At 40.6% G+C, this 17,892-nt stretch overlaps 1 protein-coding gene across 2 annotated transcripts in view; it reads right to left on the reverse strand.

Moving 5' to 3' along the window:
• The window catches only part of SACS (sacsin molecular chaperone), a 76,116-nt gene extending 58,466 nt beyond the window's left edge, over positions 1 to 17,650 (reverse strand). For both annotated transcript variants that reach the window (XM_033843541.2, XM_033843539.2), the window contains exons 1-2: positions 17,550 to 17,650; positions 1,962 to 2,484 (exon numbers count right to left, since the gene is read on the reverse strand). In XM_033843541.2, coding sequence (XP_033699432.1) covers positions 1,962 to 1,981 — 20 coding nt within the window. In that variant the 5' untranslated portion in view covers positions 1,982 to 2,484; positions 17,550 to 17,650. The remainder of the gene's footprint in view (positions 1 to 1,961; positions 2,485 to 17,549) is intronic.
• Between the last annotated feature and the right edge of the window lie 242 nt (positions 17,651 to 17,892).

Raw genomic sequence — 17,892 nt, forward strand, 5'->3', positions numbered from 1 at the left:
TCCCAAAACAGCCTTCAACAAGGGAGACTAACTCAATTTTTAGTTTAATGTTCAGATGGTATAGTCAATAATAGATCTGCTTTTATCTTAGCGTAACATTTTATATTGCTTATCACATAGATAATCTAACTTCTTTTCCCCAAAAACTTGCCTAAAGCCAGTTCCCTGGGAAAGCTGTGTGTGTTAATGCGGTGGCTCAGAGCAAGGCCCACGGCCCACACATGCCCCTGAGAACTCGGGATACAGTGCTCCAGAGATCTAGCCCACCCTGCATCCTTCTTAGCTTTAAAACTTAGTATCTTGCCCCAGGGACAAAAAGACCAGACAGTCAAGTTTTACATAGTTGGTCTTAGTAAGACAGGTTTTAAGTGTCTTAATAAAAGTGTGTTTATAGGTTGATGCTTTGATTGTCAACCCATATACTCTGCTCTATGTATTCATAAATGTTGCTATAACCAGTCACTGACATTTTCACTTTAAGTAAATTATAAGTTCTGCGGAAATTCTAAAGTACCCAAAGCCTACAGGATGTAAATCTCTGCAAAGATATTCTCAAAGTTAGTTGACACTTTGTTCTAGCTGTAAATAGACTTTATCACCTAGTGACTGCAAAGATCATCCAATCTGTTGGTTTTTTTCACTATATGTTAGACGCTTCAAATCAATCCTGATTGTTGAAAATGTATACTTAGTGCCAGCATCAATGAGTCTATGTTATCACTGCTATTTAAAATAAATTTATAAATGAAAGTATTTCTAACAAATCAGCCAACTGATAAGTTGAATGAAAATGAGGTCACCTTTAACTTGAAAAAAAATCTACTTTCAAAACTACATGGAGAAAGGCACTACACGGAAGCAGTTTAGAAGGTAAAAAAAGAAAAACTCCAAAGAAATACTGTGATATAACACATATGATGCTACATGAGGGTTCTTCTTTCAAGCTTAAACGATTTAGCATCAGAAATAGTGAGAAAATTAATCTCAGGTGACTTCTTATAATATTAGAAATAATCAAATATTGCAATTTGTCAATAAAAGTCAGACCCATTAAGTAGTCTCTATAGCTGTGTGAACCACACATTTGAATGACAGTCAGTCACAAAATGAATCCCGATTTAAGTTCTTTTGAAAAAGTGACACTTATTTCCTCTGTCTAATGAATAAAAATTTTCAAAAGGTAAAGAAAAAAACCAAATGTTGGGTTTTTTCAATATTTCAAATTTGGAAAGGCAAATTTTAAAAATCTTTTTATTCATTGACATCATTGGGTTACAAGATGTGAAGCCCTACCTGGTCTCTGTGGCCCTAAATTTTGAATTACTGAACACACTATTTGAATACAGCCGTCAAAAATCAATGAAAGAGTATTTTGTTATATGCTTAAGAAAAAAGAAGAGCACAGAGAAATTTAAGGGGTAATTATAAATATACACCGATACTGTATTTTTGTATAAACCCTGAAGCTTATAAAATATGTTCTCATAAAAGAGCAACTAAATTTGAGGAAAGGAGCACATGTTACCTTTTATCGTCATAGTTTATAAAGGAAAAGCAGAGAGCTCGCTCTCTCTCTTCTCTCAGCTTATTTGATACAACTCCAAGTACTTCACAGTTGTTATTTAATATTTTTTAAATAATCATATGGCCAGTGAAAGGCACCAATGTATACATTTTACGGAAGAGAAAATAGGATACATCTAGTCAACTGTCCATCGTAAGAGCCACACCAGGAAACAAAATCCAGAACCGTATAGAGAAATGTAAGGAGTGATTGTCAACCACAGCTTGACGTGTTATCTGCACAATTCCCATTAGAACCAGTGTGTCTACGGTTGAGTCACTTTTACCTCTAAAGAGCTTTCCTCTGTTTTTGCCAACATATGTTTCATATGGGAAAACCCAATAAGCCTTAAAATCACAGTGCAAAGTGTTGTAACTTAAAACATTAACTCATTTACCTAGTATCCTTGGTCTCCATTATCACTTGGCCTGGAATATCTGTCTGGGAAAACCATGAAAATATTTTTCTTTCTTCCAAGTCTTTCCTTTGTTTCCTGTAAGCGTGTACTCCAGTTCAGCTCTGCCTGGCCAGTGAAAAGGCTCTTTTCCCCTCAGCATCCACTCATCATCTGATGTCCGAAAGCGTTGCTGTGTTTTGTGTTTGTGTTCCTTAAAGTATGACTCTCCAGTCTCAAAGTGTTGCCTCCTTGCGTTACGCCTTCTGATCCAACAACCCACAGATGTTCTTAAGGTAAAACGGTATTGATTAGCTAATGGGTTTTGGCTTTTCCCCAAAGCAAAGAGAAGCTATTTTCATCTGAGAATCTTCCGTATTTCTTTTTGAAGGAGTTGGGGAAGATATGTAGATGTTCTCGGGCTCCGTGTTCCTCACCCTTATCTCAGCAGACGAGCAGTACTCCTTGGCGAGCACCTTTCTTCTTGCTCCTGTGATACCTGCATCTTGGCATCACTTTGGGGCTCCTGAAAGAAAAATCAAGGAAGGGTAAAGGAAGGGGTAGGCGAAAGTACTCAGAGTAAAGGCACTGACAATGCAGTTCCTCGTGGAAGACTGCCATGGTTCTGAGCTCCAGGGACTTTCTAATTATAAACTGCTGGTTGCACCACAGCCCTGCCAAGTAGCATGGCACTTAGCCTTCCCCTCACCACCGGCAGACACACATCGTAACCACACAAGGCCGTCTCTATAAATAAAGACATGCCCACTTAATTTAGCTTGATGTTCTCACGACCTGCACATTGCTACGCATCCCTCTAGGTCCCCGGCTTCTTCCAAGTGGAATATGTGCTTCCCACAATGTGCCTTTTTTTCGGAACGATACCCCTAGATCCAAGCCTATGACTTTACACATTATAGCTCATGTTTGAAAATGAAACATCTACGTTTTAAAAAGAAGAAATTTTACCGGTAATACGCTTAATAACCATTGTTGCCTGCAACAGTCTAACATTTTAAGAAATAAACTAGAAGAAAAAGATGACAAGCTGAAACAATGGTAAGCCTGAGGGATGAATGAAACTGAATTTTCTACCCACTCCTACAAGTATCATGGTTACAAATTCTTTATAATTTTCGAGGCGCCCTCTTAGACATTATCGCAGTTCTTTGATAGATACAGAAGCACGAGTCTGGAAGGTGGGTCGCTGTACTTCAGCGCCCTCGACTAGAAAGTGAGGGACTGAAAATGGGAAAACCAGTTCCTGACTTCTTATTCTGTTTTTGCTACCCAGCAATGTTTCCCTTTGGACAAAAATAATGTAGAGATAATAATCTAAGCTATATTTAGAACACTACAGATTCTTGGATTCATTAAAACCCGGGGAAGAAACTCAAAACTCACTGCAAATCCTTCCCCAAACACTTCCCTAGTGACTTGCTAAAATAAAAATATTCCTAGGCACCATGAGTGAGACCAACGGAAACAAACCAATCCGAAGTCTTATTATTCTTTTATAGGAAATCATATATCAAAACATTTGACTGCCTCCTGTCAAAAATTAGAATAATTCTAGATTTTAAATTAAAATTTAAGAATTAAAATTAAACTAAGGAATTGTAGTAGCAAGAGAATGGAAACCTTTGGTATGATAATGGATTTTAAAAATTGGACTCTGGGGCTTCCCTGGTGGCACAGTGGTTGAGACTCCGCCTGCCGATGCAGGGGACGCGGGTTCGTGCCCTGGTCCGGGAAGATCCCACATGCCGCAGAACAGCTGGGCCCATGAGCCATGGCCGCTGAGCCTGCGCGTCTAGAGCCTGTGCTCCGCAACGGGAGAGGCCACAACAGTGAGAGGCCCGTGTACCGCAAAAAAAAAAAAAAAAAAAAAAAAAATTGGACTCTTCAATTTGAAATGCTCAGATTCAGAGACATTATGTATAATAAAGTGGAAGAACAGGATTGATTTCTTTATCTGTAGAATGAGAGAATTAGCATGTGTTCTAAGTTATCAACGCCTCTAAAATTCTATGAATCTAGACAAGTATATGTACTTTTAACTCATCAACAATTGTGAGAATAGGAATTAATCCAAATATGCTTTTTTTATTAATTTTTATTGGAGTATAGTTGCTTTACAATGTTGTGTTAGTTTCTACTGTACAGCAAAGTGAATCAGCTATAATTCACTTTGGTCTAATAATCTTGTCAAAGGGAGAAAGGCATTATACAGATGTGCCTTTCATGAACCCGTGCTGGGTCCCAAGGATCACCGTGTCCTAACAGCTCATGACCTCTCGCTAGTAATCCAATCTTCAATTTTTATATCACTTCTATTATGAACATCTTCCTTTTTTAGACACTGGATCGTTTGTGTGTGTGCATCTCCCCAGGACCTGTCTTATCCTTTAATTGCGCAGAACTCACCATCTGCGGTTGAATAACTATATGCCAATGACCACACATGTGGATGAGAGAAGGCAGTGTGTTGACTGGAACATCAGTTTCCCAAACAATAGTCCCAAATTATAGTCATTTCATAATATTTCTCATATTTGAGATGCAACATACCACTTTGAAGATCTTTGGCCTATTGTGTACCACCTGTTTGATTATTTACTTAATTTTTTTTTCTTTAAATGACTCTCTACTTAAATAAATGTATTATAAAAGGAAACCCAGTACCATGTTCCACAAATAGAAGGCAGCTCTAAAAATAAACAAAAGGAATCTTATTAAATTCTGGTTGAAAACACAAGTGTCCATGAAAAACACTGCATCTTTGACTTGCTCTTTCCTCATTACAAATGGGGATTAGTAAATTTATGGGGCATTCATTGCCTTCAATGATTTTATTCAGAAAGAAGAAAGGCTAAAAATCAAGTATCCATTTCAAGAATTTCGGAAAAAAGGTAATGGGGATAAGCTCAAAGAAAATAAGGTTGAGAGTAGATAAGAGTAGAATTAATGAAATAGAAAACAGAGATACAATGGAAAAGTTAGTTCTTTAAAAAGACTAATAATATTGGCCAACTTGTGGCAAGACTGATCAAGATAAAAGCAAAGAAGAAAAAAAATGTTGGAATGCATCAGAAATGAAAAAGATAAGAGAACATTATTTTTTCTAAAAAAAACTTTTTTTTTGGCCGTGCTGTATGGCTTGTGGGATCTTACTTCCCTGACGAGGGATTGAACCCCGGCCCTGGCAGTGAAAGAGCCAAGTCCTAACCACAGGACCACCAGGGAATACCCAAAAAAAACCACTTTAAGGTAATACATTTTCAAATTTTGAAAATGGACAAATTCTTAGAAAAATATAAAGTACCAAACTAATTCAAGAAATAAGTCAAGCCTATGAAATAGTTTCAATCACTGATATTTAAAATCTCCCCTTGGGGAAAACATTAGGTTAGATGGCTTTACTGGTAAGATGTACCAAATATTCAATAAACAAGCAACTCTAAAAGCTACAGATTCTACCAGAGAACATAAAAACAGACAATATGCCCCAATAATGTCATGAGACTGAGAATATTCCCAAATCCAGTTATCTAAACTAGACTGGGACAGCCTGAGAAAGGAAAATTACTGGCCAATCTTACTCATGAACATAGGTGCAAAAATTCCAAATACGTATTAGGACGTTGAATGGAGCATGTGTAGTATAATAAAGATAATACTTTATGACCAATTTATTGGACTTATCAGAGGATAAAACCCAATATCCATTAATGAACCCCCCTCTCAAAAAAAGGAAAGAAAACAAAAAACTTTTAGTAAATAGGAAGTAGATGGGAACTTCCTTAATGGGCAAACCTCACACTGGGCTATCTCCACTTCTAGTAAACATTTCACTGCAGGCACTGCCAGGACAAGACAAAAAAAAAAAAAAAAAAAAAATGAGAGGGGCAGGAGGAGGGGGGCGGAAGAGGGGACAAAACAATCACCATTCACAGATGGGACAGTCGAAAAGAATTTCAGACAAATTAACAGAATTAATGATAGAGTTTATCAAGATTCCTGATAAAGTTCAATTGTACTTCTACACACCAACAAAAGTTTTTGGTTTTTTTTTGGTTTTTTTTTTTTTTGTGGTACATGGGCCTCTCAATGGTGTGGCCTCTCCCGTTGCGGAGCACAGGCTCCGGACGCGCAGCCTCAGCGGCCATGGCTCACGGGCCCAGCCGCTCCGTGGCATGTGGGATCTTTCCGGACCGGGACACGAACCCGTGTCCCCTGCATCGGCAGGCGGACCCTCAACCACTGCACCACCAGGGAAGCCCAAAAGTTTTTTTAAAAAAGGAAGTTTTTAAGACAACCATTTATAATAGCACGAAAAAATAAGTTACCTTGGAATAATTATAACAAAAGAACTTGTATAAAAATTTGAGATAGAAAAGCTATAAACTTGAACAAAAGACACCCTTTTAAAAATGGAGAGATGTATATGATGGGCAGGAAGGCTCAATATCACTGAAATGTCCACTCTCCTCAGATGGATCTTTTAATTCAAAGGAATTCCAATCAAAATCACAACACCATTTTTTTTTAAGATTCCATATATATGTGTTAGCATATGGTATTTGTTTTTCTCTTTCTGACTTACTGCACTCTGTATGACAGACTCTAGGTCCATCCACGCAGACGTAGAGAATGGACTTGAGGACACGGGGGGGGGGAGGGGAAGCTGGGACGAAGTGAGAGAGTGGCATGGACATATATACACTACCAGATGTAAAACAGATAGCTAGTGGGAAGCAGCCGCATAGCACAGGGAGATCAGCTTGGTGCTTTGTGACCACCTAGAGGGGTGGGATAGGGAGGGTGGGAGGGAGGCTCAAGAGGGAGGGGATATGGGGATCTATGTATACGTATAGCTGATTCACTTTGTTGTACAGCAGCAACTAACACAACAAGGTAAAGCAATTACACTCCAATAAAGATGTTTAAAAAAAAATCCCAACCTTTTAAAATGAAACTTGAAATTCTAAAAGTTTTATGGAAGAACAAGGGGATAAGAATAAAGACACTCCTTCAGAAGCAGGAGGGGAAAGACTTGCTTTATAAATAGCAAACTGTAATATAAAACAATAACTAAGTTGGTATGGCATTCACACAGGAACAATCAAACAGCAGAGAGCTTAGAAACAGATCCACGCATTAATGGAAACTCGATACATGACAGAGGTGTTTGTCAGTTCAGTGCACAAAGCTGGACCCTTCAAAAAATGTTACCCGGACAAGCGCTTATCCACCTGGAAACATAAATGTATCTGTACCTCACACTGCATACAAGTATCAATTCCAGATGATTAAGGGCATAAGTGAGAAAATCAAACCTTAAAGTTTCTGGAAAGAAATATAACCCAATATCTTTATGACCTCAGGGTACAGAAGAACTCCTTAAACAACAAATAGAAAGCCCTAACCGTAGAAGAAAAGATGGCTACATTCAAACCACATTAAAATTTAGAACTTCTGTTCACCTAAAGCAAGCTACATAAATCAGGAGAACATATTTGTCACACAATCAAAAAAAAAAAAAAACTTGAAAGTAAAAAAAGATACAACCTCAAAGAAAAGTGAGCCAAAGACTCCAATTTATATATACTCTTTCCTATGCATAGCATTTCCGTTTTAAAATGATAAAATTTAAATTTGTACTATATTGTGTCTTCTACATGGGATAATGTTGAAAGTGTTTATAACATGATGAAGAGTATATAATGACAGCTCTGTCTGAAGTAGTATTTTTAATATCTTTCATTTATTATCATAATAGCTGTTCATTAAAAATGAGGCACAGATGGAATAACAGAGTCTACGTAATAAGATTTTAAAAGAAGAGGAAAGGAAGGGAGGGGAGGCAAGGAGAGAAAAGGGATTTGCAGACAGGGTCGCCCCTCCCAGCATGGCTTCATTTTTTGGTGCCTACTTGAGCAGCACCCACTCCTTCCCTAAATACCTCTCTGTTATCAGGGCATGAGTCCAGCCCCTTGTGAAACCTCCCTGAGAACTTATTCCCCAAACATTCAAAGTATTCCTTGGGGTTCCCAAGATCCACTTGGTGCCAATAAATCTTTCTTCATTAGTATGAAATTCTGCACGTGGTATTTAAATAACAGTACTGTAGGGGAGCAAAATTTGCCATTTATCATACTAAGCGAAGCAAGTCAGAAAGAGAAAGACAAATACCACATGATATCACTTACATGCGGAATCTAAAATATGACACAAATGAACTTATTTATGTAACAGACTCACAGACATAGAGAACAGACTTGTGGTTGGCCAGGGGGAGGGGTGGTGCCAGAGGGATGGATCTGGAGGTTGGGATTAGCAGGTGCAAACTAGTGTCTATAGGATGGATGAACAAGGTCCTACCGTAGAGCACAGGGAACTGTATTCAATATCCTGTGATAAACCATAATGGAAAAGAATATATATGTATATGTATAACTGAATCACTTTGCTGTGAAGGAGAAATTAACACAACATTGTAAATCGACTATACTTCAATAAAATAAATTTTTTAAAAACTTAGGATGGGGCTTCCCTGGTGGCGCAGTGGTTGAGAGTCCGCCTGCCGATGCAGGGGACACGAATTCACGCCCCGGTCTGGGAAGATCCCACATGCCGCTCAGCGGCTGGGCCCGTGAGCCATGGCCGCTGAGCCTGCGCGTCCGGAGCCTGTGCTCCGCAACGGGAGAGGCCACAGCAGGGAGAGGCCCGCATACCACACAAAAAAAATACAACTTAGGCTGATTATGTTTAAGGCCCCAAAGCCTCAGGGAGAACCTCTGACCTTCCCACGAACTGCCTAAAAGAACACAGAGCACGTGTTCCAGGAAGGGAGAATCACCATACATAGCTGTATTATGCACTAAGTCTGTCTGTTACCATTCTTCTCTGTGTCCCATTGTCTCTGCCTGGCCCAGCAAACGGCTGTTCACCAACCTCTTGCTTTTCCATCTTCATGTCAATTGCCTTCCTCCACTTTCAAGTCCCAAAGCCCTATTCCCAACCTCCTCTCATGTCTCTAGCTGAGGATGGTATTTAAGATGAGGGCTTCGGCCCCTTCGGCGAGTTACTCAGTTCCTGGGTCTGTCCATGTATACACGTTAATAAAATTTTGTCTGATTTTCTCATCTTAATCTGTCTCATGTTAATTTCATCCTTAGACCAGCCAGCAGAACTTAGAAGGGAAGAGGAAAATGTCTTCCTCCCCAGCAGTACCTTACCTATGTGTAGTCCTTACAATTACATGCATTGTTTCATGTGATCCTCAAGACAACGTTATAAAAGAGGTAGACCAGATAGCTGCCTCATTTTACAGGTCAAGAGTCCAAAGCTATAAGAGGCTAGAGGATGTGCCCACACCCTACAGGCATAGAGATGGGGACAAGATGACAGAAGTCCTCGGGACCTGTCGGTGTTAGTTTACAGAGATGTTAGCTCTGCCGGCGGAGTGTGAAGGAGCGAGGTTATGCGCACCATCACAGAGCCTCCTAGGGCACTAGGAAGTGACAGAGCCCCAGCAGACCTCTTGACCCCCAGGTAAGGGATTTCAACAATAAACCAGGCTGCTTTCATAGAATAATAGTGAAATGTGTGGAGCGCATCAACATTCACAAATAATTATGTGTTGTTTATTATATATATAATAACCTTTATTATATATTGTTTTACTTATTCTCATGATTATATATTGTTATGTATATTGTTTTATTTGTTATATATTGTTTATTATATTTATAATGAACAAGCCTTTATTATATATTCTTTTACTTATTCTCATGATTACTTTGTACTAATTTAAGATCAAAATATGTAGACAAAGAAATATTAAAATGTCTTTCTTGATTCTCAGTACATGCTTTCACACACACGTTCATTCATTTCAACAAACATCCATTTGTTGGTGTGCTGTGGCCATTCTACCTATGCAGATATATGAACACATCTCTGCCTATAATTAAGCATATATTTAGTTCTATTTCATTTTTATTGTATTAACCTACAGAAATGTTTTGTTCCTTACTGATCATAGGACTACCACTATATAGATTTTTATACTTATGTGTTCAATGCTTCTCTTGTGTATAGATCTTCATCTGACAGTGCATCTGTTTTTGAGTGCTTCACTGTACCACACATTTCCTTTTATAAATCCTTTACAATAATGCATGGAAGATAAAAGCTAGTAGCCTTTTTATGGCATCTAATATGATTGAACAGCAGTCTGATGCAACTTAAAAAAATAAGAAATGTCAACGTTCAAACTATACATACTGATAAATTGACAATTCCTCAACAAGACAATCAAATTAATCAGGATATGAAAAAACTGGGATTTTTTTTTACTGCTTTCATGATAATTTTGTGTTTACATATTTCATTAACACAGCCAAGAAAATTAGGATATCCTAAATTTTGTACCCAGTTGCATTGCTATTGACAGTAAAACTGTAATGCAGTATGGTAAGGTTATCTTGTAGAGGTATGGTATCTTTCATTTGTTAAAGTGATTTCATAGATATTATCTTATTTCAGTCTCATAACAGCCTCGTGATTTGGTAGGAAATTATTAATTCCATTTGACAGATCAGGAAACTGGTGTCCAGAAAAGTCAAGCACCATCTCATGCTGGGACTTAAACTAAGGTCTTTACTCCATCTCTTACCTTAATCCCACTATTGAGTACCTAACACAATACAGACACTCAAATATTATTTCCTTCTCTGCCCATAGGGTCCCCAAAGGGGAAGGAAGCTTGCTCCCATCATATCACTTTGGGGAAGAGTAATTCAATCGAGGTCACGACCCGGGAGTCACATAACCTCTCCGTGCCCAGCCTTCCTCACTGTGACACGGGACAGCTTGCCCCATCTACACACAGAGTCATCATGAACACCAGCCTGAACGGTGTCTAAAAGTACTTAATGAACGGCAGGCCGGTCCTGCACATACGGGATGCCAGTCTTTTTGCTCATGGACTGTCCTCTAACCCACAAAGGGACAGGAAATGCTCATGCCCTTCTCGCCCACTGATCCCTGTTCTCTCACGCATCAGGGGCTAAACAGTCAGTGCCCTATGATGGCTATGAGGGAACAGGCCTGGCCGTCCACCCTGACCAGCTGTGAAATCCCCGCGTTCGGCTTTGACTCCTGAAGCCACCGCCCACGGTTAATACAAGCACAGTGTGTCCCTCCAGTGATTTCTTCACCTTCCCAGCAAAAACACCCTATTGTGGCAACCTGGGCTTCCCTCAGAGCAGTCGGATTTGACGCCATATATGATCTCATTTAAGGAGCAGGAAAGAAACACGCTTGCTCCACTTACCACTGGGGTGAATATTTCTTTGAGCTGGTCTACTTGAAATGGAAACTGGCCGGATACCCAGGGCTTAACTCACGGCCGCTGTGCCCAAGGGCCCTGTCTTAAGGAAGCAGGGACGTCCAGGGTGCCCCGCCCCCTTCACAGTTCACATGGACCCCTGAGCTCTACCTGTCAAGAAAGCTTCAGTTTCCCTAGAAGCAGTCTTTTCACCTATTTATAGCAAAGACTAGAGCCAGAGTTGCCTTCAGCGATCTCCTGCCAACAGGATACACATTCCTCTAAAGCTGGGAATTAAAAATCAACATTACTCTTCATCGTGTTTGATCAGACGTATTCACAGGCAGCTAAAACCTCTGTGACGTGCTGAAAATTCACCCTTGAAAGTCCCTGACGTTACAGAAACAAGGAACCAATATAGACAGACTGCGGGCCCACAGAAAGCCTCCACTGGAATTACCCTCAGAATAATGGTCGTGCTCTGCTCGCTGTCAGCACAAAACATGAGTCAGCACAGACTTGAAAATGGCATCTTTGCAAAACAGAGAAGTCAGATTAATTCACCCTATAAATCAATAGACCAAAATGTAAGGCAAAGCAAGAATGGCGGCTGTCATTAATTAACAGAACTGTACGGGCACAATCCACCGTAGAAAAGGTCATGGTCACTATAGCCTTATTTGACCTCAAGTAAACACCCCTGAAATGGAAGATTTACAAAAATGCACTTTACAGAGCCGAGAAGTGAAGTTAAAGGTAAGGGAGGGCTTCTCTGGTGGTGCAGTGGTTGAGAGTCCGCCTGCCGATGCAGGGGACACGGGTTGCCGCGGAGCGGATGGGCCCGTGAGCCATGGCCGCTGAGCCTGCGCGTCCGGAGCCTGTGCTCCGCAGCGGTGAGAGGCCTGCGGAGTGCAAAAAAAAAGGTAAGGGATACTTATCTCTCTGTGTGTGTGTGTGTGTGTGTGTGTGTGTGTGTGTGTGTGTGTGTGTGTGTGTGTGTGTGTGTGTGTGTGTGTGTGTGTGTGTGTGTGTGTGTGTGTGTGTGTGTGTGTGTGTGTGTGTGTGTGTGTGTGTGTGTGTGTAATTGAAGATTTCCAGTAGAATGTACAGCAGAAAAAATACTGTCTCAAATTTAATAAGAAAAATGTATAAATTATTCCCTTACTGTCCCAAATCCCTTCTATGTTGTACAAATCTTCCTCGTCCACTTTGCAAAAAGTTCCTCAAGAACGTCTAACTCATCTTTGCCCCCCTACTCGGTCAGATGCAGGTCCACGGATACAGAAGGTATTCAATAAAGAATGAATAGTTTAGTCATTTTGGCCCATTTCCAGGTAATAAAAGACACACATACTGTCATAGCATATCTTGAATTGAGTTGATCTAGCCTCAACTTTTGGTCCGTCGACAGGCAGAGCTAATTGTTGGAGGCAGGGGTTTGGAAGGGCTACCACTGGAGTAAACTCCTTGAAGTCTTAGGTTTACCTTTAAAAGCTCAATTATCTTCAAAGATAAATTTTACATAAAAGTAATATGCCATATGGGTGAACTGTATAGTATGTGAATGATAACTCAATAAAGCTTTTAAAAATAATATATTAAAAATAGATTATATGATTGAAATATATCTCTTTTGATATTATCTGACTAATATTATTATTATCTAGCTTTTTGAAGGGAAAAATAACATTCACTCATTCACTTGAAAACCAGTGCTTCTCTGGGAGCCTGCCAGGGACTTTGTTCACCAGCCATCTGATCCCAGAGGTGGGGAGGGGAGAGGGTCACTGAGCTATTCTCAGGCCCAGTTAAGGGGAAACTGAGGCTCCAAGAGATGAAGCATCAGAGCTAGTCTGATGTAGAGCCCGTTTTCAAAACCGCGTTTACCTGATTCCTAATAAATGTATTTAAAGGCTTGGGTATTTTTTTTTCAGTCACTAGCCGGACCTCTTGGGAAAATGAAGGTACATAATACGTTTTTCAGGATCAGAATTTTCTTAGGATAATCATTGAACTTAAACATTTAATAAACAAAAGTATCAATAAATAAACCCAGGGAAATGTTTGGCATGTTATGGAAAATTGATAAAGATTAGATATAACTTATATTTTAAGTTTAAAAACCTAACAAATTAATATCTTTACGCTCAAAGTAACTATTATTTAATTTATCAGTTAAGATTCTGTTTATATAAGGTTGCCAGACATAGCAAATAAAAATATGCCCAGTTAAGTTTGAATTTCAAACAAATAACAAATAATTTTTTTAGGTTATGTTTATCTTATGCAATAGTTTCTGTAATTTATCTGGTAACCCTATTAGGACTTTTTTTAATGGTTAAATGTATCATTGCATTAAAAACAAGGAGGGGGTGGGATGAATTGGGAGATTGGGGTTGACTTATATGCACGACTATGTGTAAAATAGATAACTAACGCGGACCTACTGCATAGCACAGGGAACTCTGCTCAGTGCTCTGTGGTGACCTAAATGGGGAGGAAAACTGAAAAAGAGGGGATATATGTTTATGACTCACTTTGCTGTACAGCAGAAACTAACACATACATACACCCCCATCTCCTAAATGTTTTCTTTATTTAAAAAAAAAGACTAAGCCTCTATTAATATGGTGAAATAGTGCACAAATTCCAGATGCTCCAAAAATTCAAATACAAACTCCTCTCTAGCACTTAGTATTTTAATGAAGTAAGGAGATCTATGAAGTTTAAATGACCACCCATAAAAATATTCAGGCGGCTTTGACTTATTTTAAAATGTCGTCGTTTCAGAACATGTGAAAAGGATATGTGAGCTGCAGAGCCCGTATTTTCTTGACTAGAGGACAGACTCGTGGTCTCATCCAGAGAGGAATATTGAAGACGAATGCTTGTCTGGATGGCATGTTGCTGTAAGTGGACCATAGGTTTCCCCTTACAAAACCGAGAAGCCCCATGGCATCCTGGGCTTCACACCGCCAATGACCTCTTAGTGCCCTGAGAGGGCACACAGGGTGCAGGGGTCACCGCTCAGGGTTGGCAATCTGAGCGCTCACTGATATCCAGCAAGAAAAGCGAATTGAGATACCGCCCAGTCAACCCCCTCTTTCTACAAATAAGAAATGGTCGGGGCTCCACTCTCTTTCAATTTTACATTCTATAATCTGCAAAATGGGTTGCCTGTTTCACAAGGCTGTTGTGAAGATGAAGAGAGACAACATACGTGAAAGTGTGCTATTTGATCAATAATTGTGATAAACTGGAGTATACCAGGCCTTGAAGGAAATGTAAAGACTGTCTACACCATACCTCTTATCTCAGAGCTGAGGTTAACAGACTCTCCCATTAGCACAAACAGAAGCCACAGCCGAGGCAGAGCCACGCCTCCGATTCCCAGGCCAGTGTTTCTTCCACCTTCCTTATGTGTCCTGGCACAATGGCGCCGTCCTCGACTTACATCTGACACTATGTGCTAAGCGCAGAGTTTAAGGAAAGCAAAGGTGGCCAGGAGAAAGGCACGCAAAATAGAAACTAAAACAGTAACGGCATTGGCAGTATGAAAAGCCAGTTGCCACCCAGGTTGTCCAAGATCAGAACCGCCACGGGAATTGCTCCAATTTCAAATCAGCGCCTTTTGCACCGCCCACTTGGACTCATGGCTGGACAGTCAATATCATCCTCAATTCTGCCACCATACAGGATTTGATGGGAGCCAGAAAAAGGAAATTGGCCTTTCCTCTTCCAGTAGAACATGCCTGCGGCAACATGGAAATACCAGCATCACGTTTATAAGACATCCTTAGCAAGTACTGAATATATTTTTTTGTACTTAGAGCTGATGAAGAAGCACTTGGTCAAAAGATCATTTCAACATTCATACCTTTAGGGAAATGGTATGAGAAACCTCCATTTTTTTTGATTTTTTAAAATAAAAATTTATTAAAGAATTAATGACAAAACATAATAATAAGCATAAATAGTAAAACAGCGAACATAGAATTACCGAGAACCCAGTCCCCGTATAACACTATATGTACATTCTTACTGTTAAACATGGCCTTATCCAGTGTGAACAGCAATTTATGCTTTACTTATTTTTGCTTGTCAAAAAAACGAAGGATGTTCTTCTTTGCTTAATGAATAAATCTTTTGTTATTTTACCTAGGCTCTCCATTTGGGAAAGAAAATCTTGAAAGTATGCTAATTGTAATTGTATTATAATTGAAAGTCAGTTATGTTGTCAGCAGCTTGCATTGTTCTGTTGGAAAGAATTGTGAAAACCTGAGCTTCATCTTAGGATGATTATTTAGTCAACAAGGACACTATTGCCATTTTCATCAAGGTGGTTTATTAATGTCTAGTCTTAGAAAAAGATAATTTAAAATTTTGACAACACTTTTTTTGGCTCCTACGTACCTATGCATTAAGGAATCATTCACCTAATGACATAAGCAAAATGCCTCTTCTTTCTCCTATCGAAATGCTTTCTATTTCTTCCATCCACCTGGCTCTGGGATGTCAGCAGTCACAGTGAATCAATAGAAGGAAAGAAGACGGGGGCCCTTACAAGAGGAAAAATAATCCACATTTCATTGTGCCCAAAGACAATTCAGATCACTAGATTTACAAGAATGTTTGAGAAACCTCTTTCGCCTGCTTCCTCACGGAGGGGTGGACTGAATGAGAAAATGACAGAACACCCGCGAAGCAGCTACATTTGTGCCAAGTACCGTGCTGGGTGCCTTCAGATGCACTGGCTCATTTCAACCCTGGAAAATTGTGTGAACAACTGCCATTATCTCTGACACAGGAAGGAACTGAGGCTCCCAGAAGCTGAGTGGGTTTTCAGGGGCTGCAGAGCTGAGATCTGAACCCAAGGCTTCTGAGAGCAAATCCAGGGTAAAGCAGCAATACACCAGACGCTGCTGATGTAAGCCGAAAGTCTTAAAATAAGCCTGTCAGTCAGGTTTTCCTTCCTATTATGTGAAGAATAGAAAACACCATATCCAGCATGGAAAAGATCTTACAAACCAGGCCAGGAACAAGGAAAATATGGGAATATGGTTTGTTTGAAAGGGAGACCGAAGGAGCCTTGACCTCCACAGAAAAGGAGGCAATTGGCCAGCTGAAAAGCCAGGAAGGTAAAGAAAGGATGAAGGACGGCCACGGAGGAAGGAGGAAAAGGAACTGGGTATCATTTGTCCATGATGTGAAGAAGACTGCAGCAAGATTAGGGAAAGACGGCTGGTTAGTCACAAGTAAAACCACTGGGTTATGACAACCATGCATTAACCTAATATGTGTCTGGTTATCAAGGAATAACTTCCGAAAACAATGTGAGAGATTTGCTTTTCAAGTGACAAATAAAATGGGATTAAGTGTCAGTCGTTTATCTGCAGTGGAGGAAAGGTAAGAGCTCCCCTCAGTATAACTTCAGGGCAGCTCTCCTCAGCTGCGGGGGCATATGGGCTTGACCTGCATTCTGCCTTTTACTCAAATGAACAGGCTTTCTTCACACAGTGAGAACAAAACCTACATAAAAATTAAAGTCCAAGCTATCGACATGTTAGAAGCAAACCCGACACTCTTCACCGAGGTATCAACCTTGTTTTAAGAAAAAGAGTGAGAGATTTTCGTTGCTACTGTTAAAACTGGGATACTCTAAGAATTTAATGATCACTTATTAAGATAAAATTTAATAACTAAGTAAAATGTTTTCAACTAAAAGCAGGATTTTCAGATATTACTACTTAAGATAACTGCAATAAGTGGCATCATTTACGAGCATGCTGTTCAAAGGAGAACAATTACTATAAATTAGCCTAGAAGGCACTTGGGGAATCCCGCTTTATTATTCAACAGCACTCTGCGCTCCACACTCTGCATTACAGCAGCAGACCCTTTGTGAGCAAACCCACAGGACGGGGTGGGAATTAAAATGACAAAGCCGGGAGCTCCGAGCATCTCGGCCGCGGGGATCTCTCTAGCAAGGCTGCAGTCGGAGCCTCCCCGGTAAACCGCAGGCTGCGGCCCAAAGTGGGAATCGCCAAAAGAACCCCTAACTTACAGCAGCACAGAGCTTTAAAGAAGCGTCTCTGTCCTCTCACAAGGGCGTTTCCCAAGGCGACCGCAGGGCCCGGGCGCCCCGGTCCCAGCCCCGCTCTCAGAGGACCTGGTGACCCATCCCCCGCGGAGCCCGCATTCCCGTGGGCCCCGGCCCGCTCCCGTGACATCCGGCCGGCCCCTCACATACTCACCGGTGGCTGCCAGCATCGCGTCCCCGGCCTTTGTGGTCCTTGTGTCCCATCAGCAGGTTCCAGCGTGACTGCCACCGCAGCCGCACTGGTCCAGGCCACCGGACGCCGTGCCGCAGTCAGCAGCTACCCGCCCACACCCCGCGCGCCTTTTTTTTCTTTTTAAAGAGACAGGACCATCACCAACCTTCGGTTTCAATAATGCTGCAAAATGCGGCTTGGTCGCTCCAACTGGTGGTACAGAGGACAGTAAGTGCATTATCTCTTCTGTTCACATTACAAAGTTGCACCTAGGAGGAAGGCATGCCTACCAGGAGATCATCTCTCTTGGACACTGGTATACCTA

Source organism: Tursiops truncatus, chromosome 18, assembly GCF_011762595.2.
Source record: "Tursiops truncatus isolate mTurTru1 chromosome 18, mTurTru1.mat.Y, whole genome shotgun sequence".
NCBI classification, from domain to species: Eukaryota; Metazoa; Chordata; class Mammalia; order Artiodactyla; family Delphinidae; genus Tursiops; species Tursiops truncatus.